The sequence below is a fragment of the Cyclospora cayetanensis genome, unplaced genomic scaffold (assembly GCF_002999335.1).
Source record: "Cyclospora cayetanensis isolate NF1_C8 unplaced genomic scaffold, CcayRef3 CcayRef3_contig_19, whole genome shotgun sequence".
NCBI classification, from domain to species: Eukaryota; Apicomplexa; class Conoidasida; order Eucoccidiorida; family Eimeriidae; genus Cyclospora; species Cyclospora cayetanensis.
In genome coordinates this window covers 63,338-80,915 of record NW_020312136.1, presented here as the reverse complement: position 1 = coordinate 80,915, position 17,578 = coordinate 63,338, and the positions used below count along the sequence as shown (strand labels likewise).

General features: G+C 50.8%; 3 protein-coding genes across 3 annotated transcripts; all 3 read right to left on the bottom strand.

Annotated features, from left to right (window-relative positions):
- Window positions 1-1,803: 1,803 nt before the first annotated feature.
- On the bottom strand, window positions 1,804-3,167 carry LOC113147329 (homeotic protein female sterile-like). Its single transcript, XM_026337540.1, has 2 exons — window positions 2,826-3,167; window positions 1,804-2,625 (listed from the first exon to the last, which is right to left on the bottom strand). The coding sequence occupies exons 1-2, from the start codon at window positions 3,165-3,167 to the stop codon at window positions 1,804-1,806; spliced, it is 1,164 nt and encodes a 387-aa protein (XP_026193325.1).
- Window positions 3,168-6,655: 3,488 nt separating this feature from the next.
- LOC34620422 lies at window positions 6,656-11,409 on the bottom strand. The gene is made up of 6 exons (XM_026337539.1): window positions 9,202-11,409; window positions 8,509-9,070; window positions 7,646-8,400; window positions 7,272-7,474; window positions 6,973-7,168; window positions 6,656-6,751 (listed from the first exon to the last, which is right to left on the bottom strand). The coding sequence occupies exons 1-6, from the start codon at window positions 11,407-11,409 to the stop codon at window positions 6,656-6,658; spliced, it is 4,020 nt and encodes a 1,339-aa protein (XP_026193324.1).
- A 1,658-nt stretch (window positions 11,410-13,067) lies between these two features.
- On the bottom strand, window positions 13,068-15,071 carry LOC34620424. Its single transcript, XM_026337538.1, has 5 exons — window positions 14,998-15,071; window positions 14,357-14,880; window positions 14,086-14,185; window positions 13,468-13,889; window positions 13,068-13,225 (listed from the first exon to the last, which is right to left on the bottom strand). Exons 1-5 carry the CDS (start codon window positions 15,069-15,071, stop codon window positions 13,068-13,070), a joined length of 1,278 nt encoding a protein of 425 aa, XP_026193323.1.
- Between the last annotated feature and the right edge of the window lie 2,507 nt (window positions 15,072-17,578).

Genomic DNA, 17,578 nt, shown 5'->3' with positions numbered 1-17,578 from the left:
ATTTGGTTTCTACCCAAGTAAATTGTTGCTGGTCTGCCATTTTGCACTGCAACGCCTTTTTCTTTTCCAGGAACGGGGAAGCTACTAGCAGCGCAGGAGAAACATGGAACAAGGGAAAATACCACATTGATTTGGACTAGCTGTGTGGGAGTGTGAGGGAAACCGAATGCGCCCCAAAACTTTGCAACGCATCATCCGATTCGGGTCATGGTAGTGCCCACCCAGTGAAGTGGTCACCTTTTCGCACTATTCTGGCCAGCCATATTCTCCCTCCCCATGTACTGCTCTTTTCTTTGGGCAGCCTCTCGTGCTCTAGGAAATAGATACGACTGTTCTTCTATTTATGCAGTGCATTATTTAGACGGTGTTCAGGCTGTAGCTTTTTCTGTTCAATCTCATGTCAACGCAGAACGACTTGCTCTGTTCTTGCCGGTACCTTTACTTTTGTTGCATAATTCTGTATCGCTGTGGCTGCACCATCTGCCATAGTAAAATCTTCCCCCGTTGTGTGAAGCAGACCATTGTGCAAACGTGTTTTTTGCGGACCGAGACGATTCTTGCTTCCAGAACGCAGCACCGTAGGGGTGGTTTTGTCATTGGATTGCCTGCTGGATGGTAGGAAAAACTAGCACGGCCAACCACGTAGGGCTATGCCAATTGAATAGTTTTAATAATCAGCAAAGCAGGGAATAGCTGTACTTACGGAGCAACCATGGGTAAGCATTGGCTTTTTGTCATTATCGCAAAGACAAAATCAAATGCATGATAAGCGATTTTGGGTGGTTTGGAAGAGAGATCAACTCACGCAACCAAGCAGCACCACTGGCTGTAGCTACTGCATCTGTCGCAGAAAAACCTGAGGCATGAAGGTGTCCAATATAGTTTAAAGGGAAATCTTAAAAGCGGCAAGACTGAGGAAGGTCGTTCCATGCCTGTATTTAAGCAACTTCGGACTCTACAGCCCCATAAGTAGTAGACGCAGCTAAGCTGCATGAGAAAAGTAATCAAGTCAGCGACAACAGAGAGCTACCAATTATTGAAATCCTCCTAGAGACAACGAGCACTGTTAGTACACATATTCAGCATAAATAATAAGCGAATAGAGGATTATTTTGTCTGCCATGATGCCATTGTGTTCACCACGGACGAAGATGCATTCGTAGTGGCGTCAAATGATAGTATGATGGATGGGCTAGATGCAGTGGCTGCTGATGCGTACGACATACCCAATCGCGGCAGACGCGCATATTCGCGATTTGCAGTACCGCTGAGCTCTGGTGAGCATTCCTGGAGCTTTTCAGGCTTGAGGATTGACCCGATATCATTTTGCGTGTTGTTGCAAGCTTTTTTCTAGATATTGAATTTATCGAAACACTCAGATTTAGGTGATGAGGAGGGCAAATTTGGGGCGCACTAGGGCTGCTGTGATTGGTTAGACACGACAGCCCAGGAGGTGTAAAAACACAGAAAATAGAGGTTGAGGGGCTGAACAAATAACCGTGCAACGGTAGCAGGAGCTGTAACCGTCATAGTTTGCACAGGTCACCTCCATGCAAGGCGCACACTTGTGGAAAAAAGAAGAGACCACTGTAAACCATGGGCTTCCTTGAGGTGTGCACATGCCACGAATTCTCCACGCTATGCAGACGAACTACCTAGCCAAATGCGTTACGTGTATAGTAGCACAACGCTTGTGTATACAAGCCTCGCGTAGACACTTTCCCACTTTGATTGAGTTTCTAGTTGTTGGTCCATGATTTCCATATAGTTCCTGGAGCTACACGCTTGCTGTACGTTCGCCGTCTAGCCCGTCTTACCCTCATCTCCATTTCTCTTTCTTCCGTGCTGCTGCATTTTAGGAGCTGTTTCGGTCGCTGCTTCTTGTGCTTTTTCAGTGAGAATCCGTTTATTTGTTTCTGACGCCGATATTGCGTTTGATAGTGATTTTTGGCAGACAGTGTGTGCAGCAGTGTCACTATCGTTGCTGACACCACTGCTGCTACTTGTGTCACTGCTGTTTGACCTTGAAGTTCTGCTCTGTTTACTATCGCTACTGCTCTTTTCGCTACTCCCACTAAAACTTCTTCCGCTGCTGCTGCGGCTTTCGTCGCTACTTACTTGGCTAGCGTTGATGCTGCTGCTCTCTTTACTGTCGTTCAAAGAGTCTGAACGTTTCCAGGGCTGCTTCTGCCTGGTTAGCACTCTGGTAACTGCCTTGGCCGTGGCTGCTGCTCCAGCGGCTGCTACGCCTTCTGCACTTTGCGCTACTGGAGTATTTTTTTCACCGTCAGTGTCGTGATGCTGCAACCATTTGTTTAACTGGTGATGCAGTGTCTTTACCTCTTTCTGCACCAGATCAAGGTGATGTTTTTGATGCTGTTCTTGCTGCTGTACATGCTGGTACTGCTGCCACCAGTGGCTCTGCTCTTGTAGGCTCCATTTGTGGTGGCATTGTTCCCATTCATACTGATACTCTTGTTTCTTTTTTTTGCTGTTTCGGCTGTAGCGGCAGACTGTGTCAATATCTTGGAGTAACTCTCGTACAGCAGCGGCTGCACAAGTGGACATTGGGGGCTCCTGGAGCTGCATCATAGCGTTATGTAGGGAGCAAATGCTGCGTATACTCTGCAGAATCACAAGTAACAAGCAACGGAACGCATATAGTGGCATTCGGGCGTCAATAAACTCTACAGCGTAGCAGACAATGAGAACAAAGTCGAGGGCTCAGTAGCAACAAGAACATTGCAATACTGCTGAGGCAGTGGTCGCAACAACTGAATATGTACTCGCATGCTCAAAAGTGAGCAATTCGTTAATGTATGGACCTGCAACAAATCGGTCCACGCCTCTGATGTAGCTTCAGTGTAGAGAAGTGGCCGCCTGTCTCTAGATTGTAAGCTCCTGCCAGGTATTGCTGCAGCAACAGCGACAGCGGCAGCGGCTGCGGCGCTGCTTTTGTGCTGCAGCTGTATCAAGGCTTCGCGACACTGTATCAGCTGGACTTGCAACTTATCTTCCCCCGTCCTTGTGGGAACAAAGAATGGCTGCTGCAGTTCCTGCTGTTGTTGAAGCATTATCGCGTTGGCATGCAGCAGGATGGATGCCACGTCCATCTTTCTTGCTGCTGTTACCAAGCTGTTGATCTCATGTAGTTCCGTTTCAGTCATTCTTGTTCTTTTTCCTGCTGTCTCTGCGACTGCCACTGGTGCTGTTGCAGCGGTTGCTGTTTGAGTTTGTGTGGCTGATGCCAATGTCGCGTATGTCTTTAAACATAGTGCGTTATTTTTAGTGCTGAAACATTGTGCGCACTAGAATTGTTCGCAGCAAACTTTGTAATTTCCACGGCTGTTGTGGTGCTGCTTGCTGCTGCCGACCAAAGTCTACAGCAATGACCCACACAGTCGAATAGAGTTGGCAATGCCTTTCTGAATGTCCAATTGAAATATATCAGCATCAAGCCTCTCATATTTATTTGAATCCATAGTGCTTACGTGTGTGCCTATTGCACTATTACTGTTTTCCCGCTGAAGTCCTTGAGTTGCTGCGCCTACATCACTCTGGTGGCTGCAGCTGCGGCAACCAGCTACATCAGCTGCGGTGGCCTTTGCAACAGCAAGCAGAGGGCAAACAGCTACACTACTCGCAGTCTCATTTATAAATCCTTTTGCGGCACACAGTCCCACTTCATCCGCGGAACCTCCGATCCTCAAAAGCATCAAAGGGGAATGAATCGGCGTTTATCTGGTACTGCTAAGGAGGTGTGTTATGCGAAGATCTGCTCATAAACCATGAATTTCCACAATATTTTGCAAAGCTTCAAGGATCATCTATGCTTGATCTACACTTTTCGCCCAGACCACGGTCAATGGTATAACTGCTTTCAGCTCTAACAGAACACCTGCAGATCAAGTGTTATTGCATTGTGCGAAGCTTTCTGAGGAAGAGTTCAAATTCTTCTTTATAATGAAACAGAAAAAGCTATCGATACTCCGGCTTTATCCGTCTAACCATTTCTTGCAGTGGAGCTGGCGTGGGCACACACAGATGGTTCACCGCAGGGAGAAGTGCTATGCAGTGGTTAATCCTGCTATTGGCCAGTGCTTTTTGCATGACTAGAGTTTAAATGCTACGCCTCTTAAGTGTTTGCTTACCAAGTCTCAATTTGCATGTGCATATGATGTAACTACTTGGTGGATCCACGATTTGTCTGTGCTTGCACATTCTTTCTTGCAGATCAGTGTTATATTTGCCCTGTAAGGCCCTATGAACTTTGTGCCGATAAGCAAATCTACTATGTACGGATATTCTGTTTTGCACAAAACTCTCAGAGTGTTCAGCTGCTTGCACCGTGTTTGTCCTTGCCCCTTGTAGGCTAGAGATCCTGTGGCTTCAGGACACTCCAAGAGTAAAAGTTCTTGGATTCTCCAAGACAACACTGTGCCTGAAAGCTGTGGTACAGATTTTGCTGAGAGACTTCTCTGGGAATTGTAGAAGCAGCGATAAAACCCTGCTACAAGCTTACAGTACATAGAAAACTGTTAGTACTCGTTCCTCTGATTTGAATACATGCAATATGCTGATCTTTCGAGAGATAAATTTCCACCAAAGTCAAGCTGCAGAAATGCACAGACAATTTGAGGAGGATTCGATGATATTCTAGAATATGAAGGACGTGTTGCTATGGCTTGCTGTTTGGTAGATTTATAGGTCGAAGTGCCGCAGGTCTGAGAAAATCTTCTACAGACCTCGAGTAGAGCTCACATCACCGCCTGAAAATCCCCTCGAGCCCACCGATATATCAGTGCTCTGCTGCTTGCTGTTAGCATAATTTGAAGTGTAGACCGGTAGTAGCAGACTACTGGTAAGGGGAAACCTGGGCGGTCCGACAGCCCGCTTCCCCAACAAACACATTGAGGAATCAAGGCACAGTCCCTGACGTGTTCATGTAAGAAAAATGTCAAAAACGTTCAAGGATTAAAAGAGTATAGACAGGCATGAGCACGAATTACAATCAAGCGCATTGGGTGGCTTGCACTAGATTCAACCGTGCACGGCAAATCTTGAAAGCAAAACCCAGGATGACTGGAAAATGTCTTGATGCACTCTCTCATACACAAAGCAATACAGCGGGTATGTGGGCACCTTTTCGTAAAACCGCGAAGTACCTGGCACAGCTGAGTAATCATAACACATGCGCAGGGCTTCCTAGGCAAAGCACACACAGATGGCTTTTTTGTAACCAACCATATGTACGCATGTGTGCTTGTTGCTGTATGTATATATGCCTCTCTCTTTCTCCAGATTTCATACTAAGGATAATGTGAGCCCCGTGCCATTTCTATTCCCTTTGGGGTAAGTAACACCACAAGAGGCAAGCTTGTTTCCGAAAAACACTAAACGAATAGCATGGCTCCCAATCGCCAGACGGTATATATATTATGCACTTGATACGGAGGAGGAAGCCTTCTTCGCTGATTTCTTCGTTCTCCCGAATTCGTGAGTTAGCTGGCAAGCTGATGCGAACCAGACTATTCAAAGCAGGTTCGCGCACCGTGTAGAGCATATTCACGTGAGAATGTACCCAGTAACGAGCACAAGAATCTGCAAATGCAGTGCCCATTCACCCCAGCCTGACGAAGAACCCCGCAGCCTAGTTTTAAAGGAGAGCTATAATATTTTTCAGAGATAGATATCCACCCCCCTGTTCTTCATCCTACAGAGTGTCCAGCACAATGGAAGAAAAGACCTCATGGATAGAAGTAGCTACAGCCTTTGCGCAGTAAAGCTATTCGTACACTTTGAATTCGCTGAGGCAGGCATACTATATACTCTTATATTGCGGCACCAGCCCTTCCAAGCAGCAAACGGACACTAATCATCAAAGTAGCTTTCTTCCAAATTGTATTCACTCCGATGCTGACTGAATAATATGGTTTGACTACACCTAGTTTGTCTTAGCCAAACAATAGACGGACTAGAGCTTTTGCAGACGCTGTGAAGGCCCACACAAACGATCTCTACTTTCCCTGAACTGGTTATTCTCAAGGAAAAGCATAACACGAGGGCCCTATCGGGATTTTGGCGTCAACTGACATCTTCTCATCATTCACATACGCCTGTATGTTGGCTTACATACTACGTAGCGTCGTACTGTGTACCGGAGCAGTCTTCAAGGAAGTCCCTTTCTGCAGCCATGCAACTGGTGGCTCCCTGCCATCGTAGTGAATGCGCGTCTCATTACTCTATTGCCATGCTTCTATTCTCTTTCAACCTTCACTGCTCTACTTTATCGACTGTCTAGCACTACCTGGCGGATATGACTGTTTCGCTAGTCTAAGATCCTTGACACACCTGCACTCCCTTGCAGCTTACCCTCGGAGGGTTGCCGTTTGGCCTCCCTTGAGCGCCCAGCTGCGGCCTCTGCCCCCCTCTGCGTCCGTCAACAGGACGTAAGTCGTGAGGAATAGAATCTGCATAACTATTGCTGCTTTAACTGCTACTGGTGCTCATTTTCTCGAAGGCGATGGAAGCATCACCGCTGCTGATAGCACAGCAAGTTTCCAAGCATTTGGTGCTACACGTAAAATGTGCAGTGCAACAAGCTTTGCTAAAATATCGAAGCATGGACGGTATGGCACAAAGGAAAGCTTAGGCCCTAGAGACCGGCGCTTCTTAGCTCCAGGCCAGCCTGCAAGCATACAGCTTGTAGTGCATTAGTGCACTTTACAGCGCCACAGCCAGCTCTCCGTGTCTCTGTCTTTAAAACAACGGACTGGCCGCGGCCTTCGAATGAGAGTGCTCTTTACTTATAGCACTCAAAGAGCGCCTCTTGTGTTATCTGCTTGGCCATTTGGGCTACGCGCTCAGCAACAGACAAGTAATGCTGGCGTTGGCCGGTCTCCCTGTCCGCACTTCCGTCAGCTTCTTGATTTGTAAACCCTTTGTAAGCCTGGGCATCTTTCCTTAACTTACGCGAGTGCTTGAGTCCTTCATGGCCATACGGCTCCCTAGTCTGCCTCTCCACTGACCCCAATGAGCCGTCCTCTGCTGCCCGAGATCGTGCTGTATTCCTACCGATGCTGCTCCTGCTGCTGTGCCTGCTACTGGAGCATCGGCCATGTCGTCGCCATCTCCAAGCCGAGCTGGGTCGTGCTGATGCCTCCCACCCCTGCACGGGCTGCAGAACGCGAGGGTAGGCTGCTGCAGCTCGGCTTCTGGGTGATTTCCTGTGCTGCTGTAGCCGGAAAATGGTGCCGAGCTGTTGGATCCACTTCTGTGAGCCTTCTCCAATATCGTGACTCCCCGCCACACAACGCCAGAGTTCATCCTGAGAGCTCTGCTGCTGCGTCTGCGGCTGCTGCTGCCGGCACTCCAGCCGACGCCGTGGTGCAGCTGCAAACTTGCTTTTGTCTTTCTTTCCATGCATACTACCAGCATTCGGGCTGCTTAGAGCCTTCACAATGCCAGCACTGTCCTCGCTAAGACAGCATTGTTTCCCGGAAAATTTTGATTCAACGCGAGATGTACACAGGCGCCTCTCTAAGCGCAGCCGATGATTTGGTAATGTGGACTTTGGCGAGGCGTAAGGTGGCCTTTGCTGCTGTTGCTCTTGTTTGTCTCGCTGGTGCTGTTGATGCTGGCTTACCTGATGCTCCCATTCCTTTCGTTGGCATTGGAGCGTTTTTGCGACGGGGTCTGCTGGCAGTCGTGGCAGTTTGCTAGCACCTGCAGAGTCATCCAAAGAAGCAGCTGCTGCCACTGAAGGCTGCTTGAGGTGCTGCTGTTGCTGTGACCTCTTCACGTATTGCGGCAGCTGTGTCTGAGGACTCCGCCCATGGGAAGTCGTGGATGCACGCATGCGGCTAGTCGGCTGCTGTTCATTTGTTAGGACTTGCTGCTGTTGTTGATGGTTCTGAGGCTGCCTTGGTGAGTGAGCCTCTGTCACTGTAGTCGCTACAAGGCTTCCGATTCTGCTGCTGTTGCTACTGCTGGGTAAGAGAGTGCAGCAGGACAGGTCGGTGTGGCTAATTGTTGCACCGCATGGTTCCGTGGTCCTGATCAAACTTTCCGCTGAGAGTGGATCAGGAGACGCGCTGCCAGCAAGTCGCTCCGCTGACCGAGCGCCGAAGCTGTTCATCACGGGCAGTCGCAATAAAGGGCATGTTTGAGCCGGCTTTTGAAGCGTGGGCTGGCGGTGTTGATAGGGAAGCTGCCCCCCTCCTGGCACAATCCTTGTTTCTGTGGCCGTGCCAATATGTACGGTTGCTTCGGGGACTTCTTGCGTGGCCCATGGAGCTTCAGGCTTTGAACACAAGGCTTTCTCTTCCCCATATCCCATTAAACGAGGCCTATTCTTCCTCAACCGCAGTGGCTGGGGAGCAGCTGGCTCCTCCAAGATTCCTCTATGGGCTCCCCACACATGAGGGCCACTATGTCCCTGTGTGCGCTGCTGTGCAGTAGAGCCGACAGCAGCAACTGCCTTTGCTGCTTCAATCGGTGGAGGTGTGCTAGGCGATATCTGTGGTGGATCGCATTGCGGGTTTGCTGACCAGATAGGAGGCAGCACATGTGCTGAATCAGCGCCACGCTTAATGGCGGTGCAGCTTGTAGCACAAGGCACCTTAATGCTCATTGCTCCACCGCTTCTACATGCTTTTAGGCTCTTCTGTTTGGCAGATAGCTTTTGAGAAGTGTACGTGTGAGACTGCTCTTCTTGTAGCTCCGTCTTCACAAATAAAGGAGCGGCTTCTAGCTGAGGAGCCACGGTGCTTGAAGCTGCCGGAAGCGGAGCATGATTGCTGCTGCTTCCGCTGTTCCTACCTTGAGAGCTTTCCCGCATTAATGTGGGACCTTTTGTGGAGCACAGCAGCGCCTGTTCAGCACTCTTAACAAGCTGCAGAGCCTGCCGAACAGCTTCTGCCGATGCTGCCGACTGGCGGCTTGTATGCCCAGTGAGCGATAATTGCTTGTGCTGCTGCAATTCCTGCTGCAGCTCATGCTGCAATAAACTCCATAACACTCCCGCATTATGATACTGCTTTGGCGAGTGGAGAGGCTGGGGCAGCGCCCGCTGCAGCGGCATGGCACTCAAGAGCACAAGCATGAGTCATGATGCTGCACTCCCTCGCTCATGCAAGTTGCAGATATCAGGCACCAAAGTGGCGCTTCTGAATTTCGGATTTTTTGGTAAACGCGCCTTACCCTGGGGCGAAGCCTGTCCTTCGAACTCAGCGTGCCAAGAGATGCTGCTTCTGCTGCTGATGCGCTTGCAGCTGTGGCGTCCCGTACTAGCTGTATTGTCTCTCCAGGCAAAGCGAAGACTTGCCGCTGCTTCAGTACTCCGCAGCGGCACCGGCAAATGCACCCCGGGCTTTTTTGTTGGGCAAAGCTGCTGCCGTGTGCTGTCACGTGGGCTCTTGTTGCATTCAAGGATGCACTGGCGACAGCAGGGTCATTGGGTGCAACACGTGCTGTTTCTGTTGCGCTGGCACCCAGAACGGCGCCCCCTTCGGTTGCGGCTGAGTCATCAAAAGCCCCGGTAGGATCCTGCTTGGGCGAAGATTGCTGCTGTTTTCCGGATGCAGTGGCAACAGCTGCATAAGACGGGACTTCCTCATCTGCTGAAGAGGGCTCGAGCTTACCCGTCGAAGGAAGACTGATAAAAGAAGCTCTTTCTTCTTGCAGAACTCTTGAGGCAGATTTTGCTTGTGACGCAGGTCTCGATGCTGTGAGTATCGCGCAATCCCCCAGAGGTTTCGGGCTTTGTTGATGCGAAAGGGTGCAATACGCTCCATGCGCTGCTACTACACACAATTGGCGCTCAGCTCGCATTTGCCGAGGTGCGCAACAGGCAGCGCCTTGATCCGGTTGTCCGTCTTGTTTCTGAAAATTCAACATTCCCTTATGATTTTGCCGGGGTGCTTGATCTCCAGGCACTTTGGTGAGCCCCACTACCCTGGATGTAGTCGGAAGATACACCGCGGCGTCAGCTGCTGCTGCCACACATACAATTTCACAATGAGACCCTGTTTCCCTGCCAACTGTACCCAGTGATTGATGAGCTTCGCTCTTTGTGCAGCAGCTACAAAGGCAATGCAACTTTTTGGCGCGACGCCTTGCATTCAGCAACTGCTGCGTCAGGAGCCGCCTCTCCTCTAGCTGCTGCAACAGCAGCGCCTGCTCTCGCAGCCGCATGCAGATCTTGAGCCGAAGTGCAGCAGTCGGGCAACTTGGTTCCACTGTGCTACTGCTACCTCTGATGCTACTACCGCTACGGCTGCTACAAAGCCCACTGCGTGGCACCTCTGGGATTTCGGTAGCATGGTTGGATTTCTGCAGCTTCTGAAGCTGCTGCTGTTGATTTTGCAGTTGCCAACAGTGGCACATTTGCGTAGTTATCTGTTCCATTGATGTTGTAGCTGAGATAGTTTCAACGGGGGTCCTCGAGTGCTGCTCACAACCAAGCTGCGGCATATCTGATCTGGAACTTTTGCCCGCTACTGGAGCTGATGTGCATGTGGGAGGTGCAAGTGTCACAACACCAGCCACATTGACGGCACCAGCCTCTGCAGGTGGTGGTGCTGCTTGTTTTTGATGGTCCCTATCAGATGCACAGGAGCAGACGTGAAGATGGTGCAAGCGTTGCCGCTGTGGAGGGTGCTCCTGCAGGTGCACCGATGCGTCTATTTCGTCAGTTGCTGCTGTTGTGGCCGTATCAGCCAAGATGCCCTTGCTGCTTTGTAGTGGTTGTCTAGACGGCATCACGCCTTTGGGAGACGGCACCGGAGGCCTCTTATGGAGCACTCGAGTGTCTTCATCAGCGGCTGCAGCAGTCCTATTGGCAGCACTGTGGCAGTCTGCCTTTATGCCTAGATGCATTCGAACAGAAGAGGCAGCGGCTTTTGAGTCGGCCACCGGGTCTCCAGGTGAATGTGCGCTATGGAAGCTACTGCCACCTCTACTGTTCTGGCGACTCTCATATCTTGCCAGTGGTGATGCATCATCACTACGGGCAGAAGATGTGTCAGCTACGGCCGAACAGTGGCTGGTCAGAGAATTGAGAATTTCCGTTGAGCCCTTGCATAGAAGGCGTCTCTGTCTGTTGCTTGGACCATCCAATTTGCTGCTAGTCTCGCTGCGAGCTTCAGCAGTAACAATAGCAGTTGCCAAAACAGAATTTTCCCTTTTTCTGTTTCGGCCCCGGCGCAACAGTTGCCTTATCCGCCGAGTCCCCGTGCGCAGCAGCTCGAAAGAAGGGCTTGGCTGTGCTCCTTCTACTTTATTCGTGTACGAGTCGTTTGTGTTCCTACTCCTTTCGCTGCTACTTCTGCCGCCACGGCTACAACTACGGCGGCGTCCTAAAATCGCTTTTGCAGTGTGTGGGACGACATACGGTGCAAAGCTACTCATCTTTCTGAGCCCTGTGGACTTCGGCAGCCCACTATAAACTGCAAGAATTCATGTAGCCGGCGGCTGATCTATATCAGAGGCAGCCCCAACAGTGAATTTGTCTTGCCGGTGGTATATTAACTATTTTTGGAGTACTGCTGCCGGTAGCCATTGCACGTATTCGGGCTGTGATTACAGTGGACTTACACTGGATCCCAATCAGCAGACGAACGCATGCATCCAATGGGGGTTCTAGAAGGCATACTGCCTTTGCTGTACGAGCACCCACTGCTACAGGAGCAGCAGAGACCACGTGGCATCACACTCCTGCAGCAACGAGTGGCTGAGCCGACATTCGTTAGACTTTTGCAAAGGGAACCCACTGGTTTCATCAAGATTAAAGTCGGGGGCTTGCAGTGTAGATTCAGAAGCAGGGTCACCGTTTTGCAGCATTGCGCCTCTCTGCAGCTCTAGAGCGAATGACTGCTTTAAACGTGTCTTCCGTTGAAACAGTGCTCTGCGCGATTATATGTGCTTTTGCATGCAGCAAAAGTACTAAATTCAGCAGTGGCGGCCGCAGCAGCCGGGGCGGCTGCTGTAACACCTGTAGCAGCCGGCCATGGGCCCCCCTAGCAGCAGCAGCCGCACCAGAGGGATCCTCAGCCGGGTTTCTGCGCGTTTTCGTAATTTATCGAATCGGATCCTTTGCGGCGCGTTCCGGTTTTTCTAGATCCCTTTTTGGGTCTGCATTTGTTACAGGCGGCTTCCTCACTTCGGCTCATTGCGCAGCAAGGCAGCAGCAACAGCAACAGCAGGGAGCATCTGACTTTTGTGGCGGACTTCAGTAAGCAAGCCATGGATCCTGCAGAAACGAGCAGCAACCGTTCTTGGGCCCGAGAACCTGCTGCTCAAGTGGCAGCGGTCGCACCAACAGCAGCAGCAGCGACAGCAGAGCGCAGCATGCAGGCCGTCGGCCAAACAAAGCAGGACGGAGACGATGCAGCAATGATCGATTCCGTGTTGCTACGCATGCAGCACGCAGATGACCTTTGGGCGCAGCTGGAAGCAGCAGCAGCACGTGACTTGGGACCACAGAAGGCAGAAGAGTAAGCAGTTGCTGGTTCTGCTACGGGTTCAAGTGCGATATGCAGTGGTCTTTTGGCAGTGCCGTAGGCCTGGCACAAAGGCAGCAGTAAGGTGACGGCCTAAGTAGCCCTTTCGTGTTTCGCTGGAGCTGTTGGTTGTGGTGCGTTGCTGCTGTTCGCGAGCAAGTTCCTGATGGCACTGCCTGCAGGCTGTCAGAGGCCTGCAGCCACATGCCAGGTGCCAGCAGCCGATGTGCGTATCGTTACGGTCGCCTCTGATTGTATGCTTGCCTGTGTATTGTACATCGGTGGCTCGAGTGCTTTGCCGCTTTCAGGCTCCATAGCCCTTTTCTGCCTCGGCTCTTCGTTGCAGAAGTTGCTCTTATTGAGGCAGCCTGTAATACCTCTTGCCACTTTTCCTGTGCCACCGTCCGTCACTCAGTCCTTGTCTGTTCTTTTGCCATCAGTTTTCCCCTCCACGCCTCCTTGTATGCTCATGCGACGCTACCCTATTCAGAAAGTTGGGCTCCTCTGCGGCACGCGCCTTTTGCATAGAAGCCTTCTTACCTGCCTGTGTTTCTGTTTTGGCCATTTTCATTTCACATCCACGATTTTTGCTCTCTCATGCCATGCGCGGCTCACGAAGCCTCTCTTGTGCGAATGCGGGCCTTGCCAGTCTTCCTTATCCACCGCAGTGGAGTATTGGCTCAGATGCATTGACTCGCAATCAGACGACTTTGCTGCCACACCGCCTATTAGCGCTTCAAGCAGAAAAGAGCAACATGCCATAGAAATCATTATGCACAAACAATACGATTGCAATAGGCGCCTGCGACTGTCAGCCGTTTGCCGGCGCATGTATAAAAGCTCTGAAGTGACGTGAGCTCTTGTTTCCACACCACCTTGCTATGCTATGTATTTGCCCCCTCTGTGTCTCGACTGCAGATTTGTTGCCGCTTTCATGACCGGCCACAGGCAGAAAGTCAGTGCCTGCAATTTGGAGCATGCGGAACAGCTCGCTTCCCAGATCCTCTCCGCGTTGCGCGAATATCAAAGCAAATAGGATTCACACTTGTTATAGCACTGAGACACCAAAAGGCTGCTACTGCGGGAGGTTCCCCTCCACACCAGCCTCCAAATCGCCGCGTGTTCTCCTTTGGAGACACGTTGTTGCGCACAAAACGGCAGCAGCCGTCACACGGTGATGCCTTGACAGGCGCAGTATCTCCCCATGCAGGAGCAGAAAAAGATGTACAAAACACCCAAAAGAAGGCCATCTGCGTTTCCTCGCCGTCCTTCGTTGCGGCCAAATTTCTACCCAAAGGAATCAAGACTCGCACCCTCGTCCTCTCTGCCGTAAAGGCACAGCTGCCCACAGCTCCCGTTGCTGCTATTGCAACAACCGGGATGCGCTGCCTGCTGCGACGGTATGTTCAGCAGCAGCGGCGAGAGAAACTCGCAAGTCTTTTTGGAAACATCCCTGCACTGGCCCCTTCTGGCCGCAGCCGAAGCAAGCTGCTGCAGCTATCGCAGCAGCGGTTGCAGTTACTACCGCAGCTGCTGCTGGGGGTCTTTACACCCCTGCTTACAAGGGGTGTTGTTTAGTGCTCACAGCTCATTAGCTGCAGCATGACAGCGCTCATGAAAAGGTAATCGTAGTGCAGCACCAGCAGCAGCGGCTGTTTTCGCTACTGTATGTGCTGCTTCGGCCCCTTCATGCGGGAACATGGGAATTTAATCTACACTCATTGCTCCCTGGGAGGTCTGAGAGGTTGTACGCAGCAGCACCCCTTCGTCATCTTCACTTTCTTCTCGTGCTTCATCCTCGCGATCCAGTTGCTGCTGCTGCGCTTTTTGCAGCAGCAGCAGCGCATCTGTTTTGCTTGCTCGTGTTGATGCTGGAATCAGCAACACACCGGCCTTCGCAACGGCTTCTGCTGCAGTTAGTCCCCGTATGAAATGTTGCGGCTCCTGGATCTCGGAGAGCGCAGCAAGAGGGTCTGCTAAGTTCTGCTGCATTAGAAGATCTTGCTGCTGCTGAAGAGGCCGCAATAGCGGCTCGTAGATATGGTTCTGTCCATACGGCACAAGGGCAACACACGACGATGGTGCATCCGGAGGGGGAGCAGACCCCATGGTGGGTTTTTCTTCTGAGACTGCTGCAGTTAAACATGATGCTCCTACTCCCGCTGTTGCAGCCTGGACCTCTGTTGGAACTGCCGCAATGGCTGCTTCCCCTTCATTGCTAGTTCTGATACGACAAGCCTTAGACACGGGCACCTCTGAGGGCAGTGCCCTCTTTCGGCCAGAGAGCACGCAAGGGCTCTGCTGCCGCAGCTGATGTCGCAGCTCTTGGTTCTGGTACTTCTGCTCCTGTGAACGTGATTGCACAGGGAGATCTGCACACCTCTGTGCAGCGCCTGGCGCGTTTAACAACCGCTGCCGCTTAGGCTGTTGCTGCAGTAGCTGCTGCTGGCCGTGCTGGTGCTGTAGCTCCTGAAAGTGCAGGGTATGCAGTGGTGGCCTGTCCGCAACTGCGGGTTGTATTGGAGGCGCGTGTTCGACTGGGGAAAGCCTGCGCTTTTGAGATGACGGCATAGTGGCACCGCGGTTCAAGATATGCAGACGAACGCTCCTCCTGTTGCCTCAGTGCACGCTACAGCCGTGTGCACCGTTGTTTAGCTGCAAGCGCAGTGGCATTTCAGGCTGGTCGTTCATGCTCCCGCCATGAGCCGCGTTCCACTCTTTCTGGTGGTGCTACGGCTACGGCTGTCCAACCAATTCAGATTAATATTCTGTGCAAACCATAGAAGGCGACGCAGCAGCGCCCTAAGCAAAGTCACTTATGAGCCAGAAACGAAACCGCCTTTGCTGCTGCTGCTGTGTGCGCGTGTTCATGTGCAACGAACAAAACACGTCCTGACTGCTTCCTTTTAGCGGCCATACGACTTAGCAATGGCAGTCATAAAGAAGCTTTGCGTGCAACATCTAGAGTAGGTTCTCACTGGGGGAAAGTTACGCGTACCGTGGAGGGCCTCCTCCCAGCCTGGGGCTGTTCATGATGCTCTGCTACGTTGCTGCTGCAGTTACATACCCCGCCGTTCTAGGGCAATATCGCTGGTGCTGCGACTTTGAAATTCGGTGTTGTTGCTATCATTGCTGCTTTTTATTCGTAATGATGGTCCAAAGCTGCTCGCTAGAGCATGTACTGCAGTTGCCCTACCTATGCGTGCTGGTGTAAGCCTACGGCACTGGTATCATTGCTACTCGTGAATTACTTGCACCTGCTGTTACTTTCCTAAATTAAAGGGAGGAAGCAGTTGCATTTCTGTGGATTAGCAAGCTGATGCGGATGTAGGCACCGCGTAGCTCGTCGGTGTGATACACTTTGGCGGTGCTGTTCAAGCATCGTGCTTCATGGCCTAGTGTTCTCATAGACACTGCGCGCCAGTTGCCCAGAGGCCTTTACTGTGAAGAGCGCACCTTCCAAGGTCTTCCTAAGAAAGGTCTTAGCCGGAAACAAAACGTAAATAAACCAGTGTTACATCTCGATCTCTTGTGGACTAGGCTACATTTTCGAACTTTCTGCTACACTAACTATACTCAACTAGGGATTTGGTGAATAATTGAATCACTTGCTTGCCTGTTCGTATATCTTGTTTATTGCCGTGTTTTGTTAGCTTGACGTAGGAAGAAGTAATATTGTGCGGGAGAGTGCGGGATGTGCAATGAGCAACTAGTTGTGACTTCTAAGTGTTGGGAGAATAGAGCTTCACGCATACCTAGCTGCCTCTGTCTTCTCATCTGGGAAGCTCTAAGGAGAACGGGTACGGCAAAGCGGGAGCACTTCTGGACAACAATAACTTTCCGTCAAGTTTGCATTAAATGATGTAAATGCCTCCTCTGAGGAGAACTTAGTTATGGGTGCGTCAATGAGGCAATACTGATCAGAAAAGGTATGGTTCCCTTAAGAACGACTTAATAGTCGAAGATACCACTAGCCGGTTCGTGGCCTATCATGCTTTGTCTTTCCGAGGTGAATCAACAGCACCGATCCTTGCGGTATGTCAATTGGCGGGTGAAGTACTTCCGTGGCGGTTTAATTAATATACACAAAGTGGTGTGCATGCAGAAATCGATAGACTACTACAAGCTTTCAAGCAAGCCTGAACTCATCAGTTCATGCAGACATCAGCTCAGCAGCAAGCTTTCGGGGGACGGAGAAAGATAGAGGGGGAGAATCTGTCAGTGGATCATTATATAGAGAAGAGTATAGCGTTGGCTTGCAACGGCCACTGATGAGGCGAGTTGTTGCTTTCTTAGTGATGTATCTTTGGTCTACCCCAAGTGACATGTTAGATAATCGCAGGATGGGCAACAACTAAGCTTTTCAACAACCAATTATCGGGGCTTCCCAAAGGGTGAACTGCTTGATATTTCAGGAGCAAGTGAACCCAACTCCAGCCTCCTTGGCTTGTAACGAAAAGTCAAAAAGAGATTAAACACCATGATTATCAGAGATGTGTGAATCGGCCCTATCCTACTATCGACAATGACCGATAACACAGAACAACAGGAAATCCACGCGGGTGCTTAGCCCTCGGCGGCTTCCCCAGAACACACTTGCTCCCATTTTTGTAAGATTGAGTTTTCTTATCATGGAACTCAAGAACTAAAGGAAGGGGACTAGGCCCATTGAAAGCAGGCTGCCTGTAAAGCGCAAAAGGTTCATCAGTAAAGAGGAAGGCCCCAAGCAAACTGCGGCGCACTGAAAGGAGCTAGAGGATAGGCCGCACCTGGGGACCCACGACGGGTCAATTCTTCGCTTCAACAAGCTTAAACTAATGACCCATAATTGTTTGCTTTGCTTGACACTCGATATGGAGAGAATCAGCTATTCAGGCAGAATGCGCAAAGGTGCAAACTGCCTGATCCCTCAGGAGCGCAGTCTCGAAGACTCAGGTTTACTGACAGGCGGCAGAGCACAAGAAGCAGAAACACAGTTAGGGGTATATGCTCCTTGGGCTTCAAATGGGGTCTTCAATCATGATGTGTGGCTTCGATGCTGGAGCCGCCAACCATGACGAAATCCTAGGTGTGTGATG